This window comes from Denticeps clupeoides, chromosome 7, assembly GCF_900700375.1.
Source record: "Denticeps clupeoides chromosome 7, fDenClu1.1, whole genome shotgun sequence".
NCBI lineage: Eukaryota > Metazoa > Chordata > Actinopteri > Clupeiformes > Denticipitidae > Denticeps > Denticeps clupeoides.
In genome coordinates this window covers 24,984,911-24,994,687 of record NC_041713.1, presented here as the reverse complement: position 1 = coordinate 24,994,687, position 9,777 = coordinate 24,984,911, and the positions used below count along the sequence as shown (strand labels likewise).

At 41.7% G+C, this 9,777-nt stretch overlaps 1 protein-coding gene and 1 long non-coding RNA gene across 4 annotated transcripts in view; one reads left to right on the top strand and one right to left on the bottom strand.

The window, feature by feature from the left end:
- Window positions 1-66: 66 nt before the first annotated feature.
- On the bottom strand, window positions 67-2,738 carry LOC114794762 (uncharacterized). Its single transcript, XR_003750377.1, has 2 exons — window positions 2,515-2,738; window positions 67-1,888 (listed from the first exon to the last, which is right to left on the bottom strand). It is a non-coding gene; the product is annotated as an uncharacterized LOC114794762 (long non-coding RNA).
- Window positions 2,208-9,777, top strand: part of snrkb (SNF related kinase b) — a 20,487-nt gene continuing 12,917 nt past the window's right edge. Inside the window, exons 1-3 of one of the 3 annotated variants that reach the window (XM_028987529.1) lie at window positions 2,208-2,416; window positions 2,559-2,686; window positions 6,526-7,194. In XM_028987529.1, coding sequence (XP_028843362.1) covers window positions 6,591-7,194 — 604 coding nt within the window. In that variant the 5' untranslated portion in view covers window positions 2,208-2,416; window positions 2,559-2,686; window positions 6,526-6,590. Of the gene's footprint in view, window positions 2,417-2,558; window positions 2,687-2,727; window positions 3,104-6,525; window positions 7,195-9,777 lie in introns of those variants that run through there. The other 2 variants (XM_028987528.1, XM_028987530.1) reach the window with 2 other exon arrangements.

The window sequence follows — 9,777 nt, the reverse complement described above, 5'->3', positions numbered from 1 at the left end:
CTGAGTGAGGGCCAGCTTGTGCCTCCACTGCCCATTGTAAAACCAAGAACTGGTACAGAAACTGTACACTGTGGCAATGTTTTTATTAAGTTAATGAAATGCTAAAAATACTTAATATGAACTCTTAAATTAACATTTATTTCTACAATACATAATAAGTATATGTTCTGAAACTAAAGTTGTAACTCATTTAAATTACTATTTACATTTTTTCTGTTTAGTAAATGCTTTAGTAAATGTTAATGATGTGTTTATTGAGAATTGATATGTAAAGTGTTATTTAACTGGTGTTGCTATTGATTGCGTTATTTATATGTAAATGAAAACAGGTCTTAGCTCAATTTTGTGGTTGTATTTCATTGTTTGTCTGCTCAGGAAACTTACCAGCAGTGGAACTCTAGATAAATTGATCCCAGGAGGTTTGAATCAGTTTATCGTACAATATACATAATTAACAGATATACACTAGCATTCAAAAGTTCAACAATAAGTCTATTACAGTTGAGAACATTTACACTGAAGTCAAAAACACCTGGGCAAATTCACACTAGTACAGTATCAAGCACATCAGCAGATGTTATTTAGAGTCCATCATTATTTCAAACTTTGTTAATTATTATTTATTATTGTTCTACTCAGATCATTTTCATGTTTTATGCATCTATACATTAAGCCTATACATTAAGCCATCTTTAAAATGTTTGTCTTGTGCATGATCCCTCTCAGATGTCCTTCTCAAGGCCAGCAGATGGAGCTCCAATGTCATGACTGAGAAAGGCCCAGCGTACATCATGTCTCCCTCTCAGGTGTCATTCATTGTCATTACATAATGTTTTATTTGTATTTTACACTCAGTTTCTAGAAACACTGATGAAGCAGATATGGTTTCATATAGCATATTTTGCGATTTTCTCTGTTGATAAGTCTGTCCAACCTGCATTCAAAGTGTTAACAACGGAAGTGGTTCCCATGGTTACAAACATATTCACTGCAACATACGTCATTTCTTTTCCCATGAGGAGAGTGTCATCCCTTACATCCTGTGGAAACGTACTCGGCATCCACGATGCCTGCTGGGTATTTTTGGTGCACATGGGTCAAAGTTTAGAGAATTTGTATTTAAAAGCTCTTTCCTGACAAACACACACACATATTTCAGGTCATTTGGTGTATAAATATTTAAACCTGATATAAAATGTGAGGAGGTGAAAAGTAAATGTTGAGTTGTGTGTGTTGTACTCAGTATGTACTTGTGTGTAAAAGCATTTCACTGCATATCATACCATTTATGACTGTGTATGTGACAAAAAAATGTTGAACTTGTATCTGTGTATTTTGCTGTTCTGGTGAGTGTGATTCAGAGGGAGAGAAAGAAGTTAATAGAATCTTCTTATATATTCTGATGTCATTGTATTCCAGATCCCCAGAGAAAAGAGGTGTCAGCGCTGTGATGAACGAGTGCAGAATCCTTCACTCACCTGGAATGTCTGAGCTCACTTCTCAATGAACTTGGAGGTGTGTGGAATGGAATGTTCTAGCCATGCCCCGCATTTCATTCAGTGGCCTGCTTTTATGGAATGTCTTCCCTCCATTGTTCCCCTCTCCCCGCCTACCTAATTACAGGCGGCCTGCTCAGCTCGGCTCTCCTCGCCTCAGTTGCATAATGGTGTTCATGTGGACTACAGAAACAGTCTCAGACAGTCAGGAATGCGGTGACGTCAGCACAGGGTCGGCATTCAGGCACGCCGGAGTGAGCGCGCGAGCACTGCGGACACCCTCTGTCCGGATCTTTTGGCTCGGTTCGCCTCAAGGATTTGAATCCTTAGCCGCACTTTGTGCTGTGTCTGTCTCTTTAAGCTGAAAATATAGCTTCTCTCCTGCAGTTTATCTGAAGAATAAAATAAAATGAAAAAGCTAGATCATTCACACATCCAGTATTCACACATGCCTATAGTACGTGTCATGGACTTTATTTACAGCATATGTTTTAGATTTTAAATACATTGAATTACAACCCAAAAATACATTAAATACTGACACAAATGTAACGTTATAGTGCAATATTTAACAATTATTAATGAGTAAATATAATTTTGGTCGATGAACGCTTGTAAAAATTTCGACCATACATTTCTATCCCCCCGAAGGCTTCATTGTGTTCCGTTTAGAAACAGCCGCAGCCAAACGACTCGTTCGAGAGAACCGATTCATTCCGTTCAGCTCGCGAATCGCACAGCGCTACTCAGCATCCGCCGATGCTTGGTTCTGCGCGTCTCCACCAGGATCATCGACAAGACGGGGAAAGTAAACACATGATAAGTGTCCTTCATACTTTCAACAACCAGGGGGATATTCTGGAGAACCTGGCGTTCGCTTCTCAACAATCGACCGTCTCTGCACAAACATCACAGCGCGGGTGAGTTATCAATGTTGTTATTTACGCGCGCGCATTAATTGCTGACGTTCCCGCGATAAAGGCCTGTGAAATAAATGAGCGCAGATGGTGATATCTACCCTGTTTTATTGGCCCGTTTTCGTGCTTTTTATCGCGGGCGCAGTGGCGGAGCTGGAGCGGCTGGACAAGTTCCGTTCAAGTGCGTTAATCTGGAGCATGAAGAGACAGGAGATGGTGCGGGCGATGGTGCGTTGATGTGATGACGCTCGGGGCAGGAACAGCGCAGCACAGGTGCGGAATGAAGGGAGAGAGGGTTCCGAAGCCTGGGAGAACTGAGCCAGGCAGTGAGGTGAACACCTGGGATGGAGCTGCTGGACTATGTGGCGTTAAAGTGAGAGAGTAGAGAATATCTGCTTTGTTGTGTCCCTGACATAAAGCTGCTGTGTCACACGGCAGGCACCGAGCCTCAGGTCCCAATATGGTGAGGATGGAGAGATAATAGGAATGAAAGGGAGAAGAATATGGTCTAACTGGGAGTGAGGGATGGAGAGTAAGAAGTTGTCATGTGTGTTTTGTAGCTGAGTAGAGCCTGATGATGGGCTTTCTTAGAGCCATGGTGACCTCGTCCTGATGAATATTGCATGGCTGGAACAGTGGGGATGAGATCATGCCTATAGAAAGCCCACTTCACACTGCCAGCCATTCTGAGTGAGTCACCCTCTTAGATCTTCCCCATCATGCCTGTCACTCTATTCTTCTTCATGTGTGTGAAAATGAGGTGTGTGTGTGTGTGTGTGTGTGTGTGTGTCGTGCATCTGTGCAGGTAGCTTCACTCAATTCTTTATAAGACTGGATTTAATTGTCAAACAATTAAAAGTAATCCATTTACATATGGATACATATGAACATTTATTCCATATCCTTGATATCAGACATTCGAGACGTAAACTAGTTTGCTTTTTGGCAGTACTAGTTGGACATTTGGTGGCACTAGTTTGTCATTTTGCTGCACTAGTGCAACGAAAACTCTTACTAGTCAGGGTTTTCCGTCCGTGTGCTATACTAGTAGTGGCAAATTCTGAGCTAGCTAATGCATTTTTAAGCAGTAGTAGTTATCACTGAAATAGTGATGCCAAATGTCTTACTAGTTCACTAGTGTGCCACTTTCAGTCCTCTAGTACCTCTATTAAATTGCACTAGTAGTATTAGTGCGCTCCAAAAATGTCCACTAATAATACTAGTGGGGCACAACATGTACTAGTTGCCCCAAATGCAAATTAGTGGGTGAGTAAGACACTGAAATGGTACCTTGCTGTTGGCATTCCAGCAAAAACGAGAAAACGGAAAATGCACTAATGAAGGTATGCACTGAAAATGTGTAGCTGACTTTTTGGTCTAACTAGTTCCATAAAATGTACTAGTCAACATTTGTATGTGACTAGTTAACTAGTGAATTGCTGCTACTGTTTATCATGTTAAGTAGTTACATTAGATTATAGTAGTAGTTCAACTAGGTGTTCACAGATGTGAACTAGTAACAGTTTTTGTTGAACTATGCAAAAATGGCAAATACAGGGGATGGAGCTTTTGCATTGATGGCAACATTTCACACTCTTGTATTCTCTCCACCACCTTAAGATACGGTTTCCAACAGTCGTGAAGATTTATGCTGAACAATTTCTTATCATTCACTCATGTTAATGAGAATCTCATGACGATAGCAATAGGGGTCAAAGCAGCCATGAAGGTAAAAAGAGGCGAATAGATTCACCAAAGTTATTTCACTTTTACCTACTACAAAAATACTAAATATGTTTCTTGTTTTGGATTCTTCAATATGTTTTCATAAACGCCTCAAAGTACGTGCATCCACACTAATGTAGCCTTAGCATTAAAATCTAAGTAACTTGTTCACCTTGACAGCACAAATTTTTATACAGTATAGTGTGCAAAACTTTCAGGTCACAATACAAACCAGTGAAAACAAAACTGCTGTTTATCTGAGCAGCAAGCAATTTTAATGTAACAAAAATACTGTATGTCAAACATTCAAACATCAGTTGTCATCCTGAACGGTTGTGTGAACTCTATCAGTAGGAAGGATTGCGTGTGCGCCCTTTTCCTAGCAGGAAACAGACCATTTGAATCAGGGTCTTTGACATGTCCTTTTCACTCAGTGGGGCAGGGACTCAAATGACAAGCCAAGGGCAGAGAGGAGACCTTCTGTGAGTGTTTGATTGCAATTAATACTAACTGTACATTATCTTATGGATGTCATAATTTGCCATTGGCTAAATAAACAGACTGGGAACATCCTCTCCAGTCAGAGCTGTTTGTCCATTTTTAGATAATTCAGACTATTTTCATATTTCTTTGCAAGAAATACAGGAATGAGAATCAGTTGAAAAAAACATGTTCTCTGTATTAGTTGGACAATTTCAGTATCAAGTGTCAAATATGATTATTTCCAAAAACAAATGACTTAATTAAAATTATTTAAGTAATGAAGTATCAGGAAGGGAATTTGTCTGTAAAACAGTTCATCATTGGCCCAGAAATGGACAGAAGTAGGAAAGATATAGAACGACATGTTCATGTTTCATGTAATGGTAAAATGGCTTAGTTATTTGTTGCATAGCTGTTGATTGATTGTTGCAGAGGTTGTGGTGGGGGGAGTGTGGCCTGCACTCCCCATCATCAGGCTCAGACCTAGGGATCTGCAGTATTGCTTTTCTGCAGACATTGACACTCACCCTTATGTGTTCATATCACCCATTACCATCACACATCTTATAACCAAGCCTCTCCACTCATTAACTATTTATGCACATGCACACACAGGTCCTCAGGAGCTCACACATGCACCCACACTAATTGTGCTATCCCATTACATGTATTGATCCACACCATTTGTGCAGCAGCACCCCTCGGTCACCCGATTCCACACACACTAAACCCTAACCCTGTCCTCACTGCCCCATGGAATCACACATATTTCTATCTTTATATCAATACATAGATGTCTACTTTACATTCATAAAATTTAATTCTCCTTTCATATCTTCTTGTTTATTCAGCTCTTACTGGAGAGTGTCTAGTTGTCTCCCAAATGTATACCTGATTAGCCTGTAATGTCACATGACATGCTGATTCTGGGAAGGCATGCATGCTGATTTGGGCATGTTTCCATCAGGCTTTGCATAAGCTACCATGGCAGCAGGACCTCCAGCATCAGTCAGATGCCTGCTTATCCTCTGACGTTTAACTTTTTGAAATGGTTTGAAATAAAAAATTGAGAATTAAATTAAATTGAAATGAAAAAATAAGGATGCATAGCAGCCTGCTTTCAGTGGCATCTCTTTTGCACCTTGGCGGATCTGGATTCAAACCGGTAACCTTCTGATTACAGGGCCGCTTCCTTAACCTCTGCCCTGTATATGATATGAACATAACATGCTCTTATATGAACATGATGGGTTCGTAATCCATAGGATTTTTCCAAAATCAGTAGTCTCAAAAGTTCATGTTGCTAACTTTGCAATGAGCATTGCTGATTACATTTAAGGATCATTGCGCTTGCTATTTAAATGCAGGTCATTATGCACATTATAACTTGCATAGGTATCACTTTTTCTGCCAAAACTGCCATTGAGGCATGGACTCCACTAGACCTCTGAAGGCACCTACAGCATTTGGGACCAAGGAATTAGCAGCAGACTCTTTAACCCCTTTAATTTCTGAGGCGGTGCCTCATGGATCAAACTTTTACCAGCACATCCTGCATATACTTTTTGCTTAAATACTTAAGTTTGCTCATTTTTCTCTGCTTCAATGTATCAGCGTTATAATTTTTCAGATATAAAGAAAATTGGCATGCATAAACGAACCCCAAAGGCTTGTCAGTATTCATGTCAGTAGTTTGATTGTGAATGGGCCACAATCAGGTAATCAAGGTGATTCCAAATGTATTCTAGATCGCATTGAAATCTGAATGAATTGGAAAATGAATTTGGTTAAGTTCAATGTATTAATGAAAACAATATGATGTTCAGTAGCCAATATGTTGATATTTTAGGACATCTTTAGCTCCGTTTTATGCATGCTCCTAACCATATTCCTTTATTCTTCAGGTGATGCATCGCTAAAGAGTTTCACGTCTGCCCTCACTGGTCTATCAGCCATCCCAGCATCCATCATGGCAGCCACAAAGGGAAATGTGGGTGTTAGACGGGAGAGCACCATTGCTGGACTCTATGACTTGCTGGACCGTACGTTGGGGAAGGGTCATTTTGCTGTTGTGCGTCTGGCCCGCCACATCTTCACTGGCCAGTTAGTGGCAGTTAAGGTTATTGACAAGACAAAGCTAGACACCCTGGCAGCAGGACATCTGCTCCAGGAAGTCCACTGCATGAAGCTAGTGCGACACCCGGGTGTGGTGCGTCTGTACGAGGTCATCGACACACAAACAAAGTTGTACTTGGTGTTAGAGCTGGCTGATGGCGGTGACCTATATGACTATATCCTGCGACATGAGGGTGGAGTTAACGAGGCTCGTGCCAAGTTGCTGTTTGCACAGGTGGCCCACGCCATTGCCTACTGCCACCGGCTTCATGTTGTCCACCGCGACCTGAAACCTGAGAATGTAGTGTTCTTCCGTCAGCAGGGGGTCTTCAAACTGACCGATTTTGGCTTCAGCAACTGCTTTCAGCCAGGGGCCATGCTGATGACCAGCTGTGGCTCACTGGCATATTCTGCCCCAGAGATCCTGCTGGGTGAGGAGTATGATGCACCGGCTGTGGGTAAGTGTATACACAAAGATAGCTCACCATTAAAGTTAGAATGTGTTTTTCTGGACCTCATTAGGAGTACATATCATAGGCAAATATTCATTGTATTAACATTGCCAATACCCTGTTTAGGGGAGGTGCCATCCCCCCCGAAATAAATACAGTCAAAATCATCCCCCTTCTAAAATGAACATCCCCTCCAGTCCATCCCTTATGCTGTTTTATCAATTAATGCATATGTCTATTTATTAAAATATAATGAGCAAGAGGGCACACACACTCCCACCATGTGCACTGTCATTACATTTACATTTAAGGCATTTGGCATTAAGGCATTAAGGCCTTATCCAGAGTGACTTACAACATGCTTTCAAGTTACCATCGATGAAGAGATCAATTCTTGTTCACTAGGACCCCCAACTATGTATACAATCTTTTTATTCACTCTGTTGTAGATTCTGTACACAAGTTCGACAATAAGAAAGTTAATCTAAATATTCTTTAAAGAGGAAGGTCTTGAGCTGTTGTTTGAAAATATTCAGTGACTGAGCTGTTCTGACCTCGAGGGGAAGTTCATTCCACCACGAGGGCCCAAGACGGAGAAGAGTCTGGATGAATGTTTTCCTTTTACCTTCAGAGATGGAGGGACCAGGCGAACAGTACTGGAGGCTCGGAGTATATGAGGTGCAGTGCGAGGTGTAGTAAGGGCTGTGAGGTAGGATGGGGCTACTCCATGTTTGGCTTTGTAGGCCAGCATCAGTATTTTGAATCTGATGCGTGCAGCTACTGGGAGCCAGTGGAGGGAACGTAGCAGAGGGGTGGTGTGGGAGAATTTGGGAAGGTTGAAGATCATGAGATGGTAAACGATAAAATTCACCATCCCCCCGATTTGTTTTTACAACTCGACTACTGCAGGCTCATTGCCACCTGCAGCCAGATATCTAGCATGGTAAATATCTGGTCAAGTCACATGGGATGTGGACCACAATCCTTTTTTCCCTGATAATCCATTCTTTTTTTAGCAGATTGTTGTCTTTGTATGTCATCCATTTGAAACTTTCTCACAAGAGGGTCATGTAATTTCCCGCCATATCTTTTAATCTTGTTTTGCAAGTCATGTAGTCTGAAGAGAACCCTGTTTGTTAGGTCCACAAGTTAAAATAATTTTTTAAAAACACGAGGCTGTCACTCTGATAAATCTGTCATGAGCATGTGCAAACGATCAGTCATCATATAAATGGAGGGAGAAAAAAAAATCAAACCTGCAAACCCTGTGTGACAAAGTGATTGCCCCCTTAACCTAATAACTGGTTGCACCACCCTTATTAGCCCTTGCAATGAGTCTTTTTTACTGTGCTCTGGAGAAAATTCTCATCTTTGCAGAATTGACTGCTAATAATATACAAGATTTTCCATTTCTATTGTAACCATATGATCACAGGCGTCAGCCTCATTTTAATGCTTGATGGCAGGTGGAGGAGCATCTTGTATGACTATTTCAGAATTCATGCTGACTGCTGCTGGATGCTGCTTTGCAAGATAACTTTACCTCTGACAAGAATTATAGTCAAATTTATAATTATCATGTGCTGTGAAATCTCATCATACACCTAGTAATAAGTAATCATTTTTATTTGTGCCTTTTGTGTGTTATGCAAACATGGAATAAAAAATATGCGATGAGCCTGATTCCAATTTTTTAAAATGTATTTTTGCCATATGCCCTGGCTCTCCCAGCTGTTCACACACATGGGCAGATGGGGTATGGGGAACTAGTGTCTGGATGTGTTGTGTGTTGAAAGTAATCTGCACTGGGTCTAAAATCCAGGCCATTGTGTGTGTCTGTCAGCTGTGGGACAGTGTCCAACCTCTGCTGCTGCTTTTTTACAACACATCTGTAGAGCAACGGGAGTAGAAAAGAGGCAGAAAGGCGGAGGACTGGAAGCAAGGGCGAGTGCTGCAGAGCGCTGCCAGACCAAGCACTGCAGAGATTTACAGTGTTGCAGCTGTTCAGCATGGTGCCCTATATACAGAATCACAACCAGGAGCACGTGTGCCCCAGCCCCATTGACCCTGGAGATATTCCACCGTTCCGTGTGTCTTTATCTCTGATAGGATTATGTCTATTTAAGAGTGAAGTGTCATTCATGAGACTCTACTGCTGTCTACTGTGAAGGCCGACTGCAGGGTCATCCTATGCTGTCCTTATTAAAATCAGTGTGGGTGAAGCCACCAGAGCATAAAAAAACGAGGCATTTAAATCCTCTTTTGGCATCAGTGTGACTAAGTAAGAGTGTAATTACCAGTGTTTTACAGAAATAAGGAAAACGCTGAGTTGCAGCAGGAAAAGATGTCAGGTCGACGGTACCAGTCGTGTTGGGGCAGGGTGAGCTTGGCAGAGTCTGGCAGCGTGCCGCAAATCCTGTGGTTCCGGGGGGGCGGAGCTTGGCACAGATTCGGTGCTGTAGTCTCAATGCGGCAGAAGCAGGTGCCACTGACCCCGTTTGAGCCGCAGCGTGACACACTGACACAAGGCCAGGACTGATGCTGTCTTTTGGGTTTTATGGTGAAATGAAGAATCAGAATCAGAATATC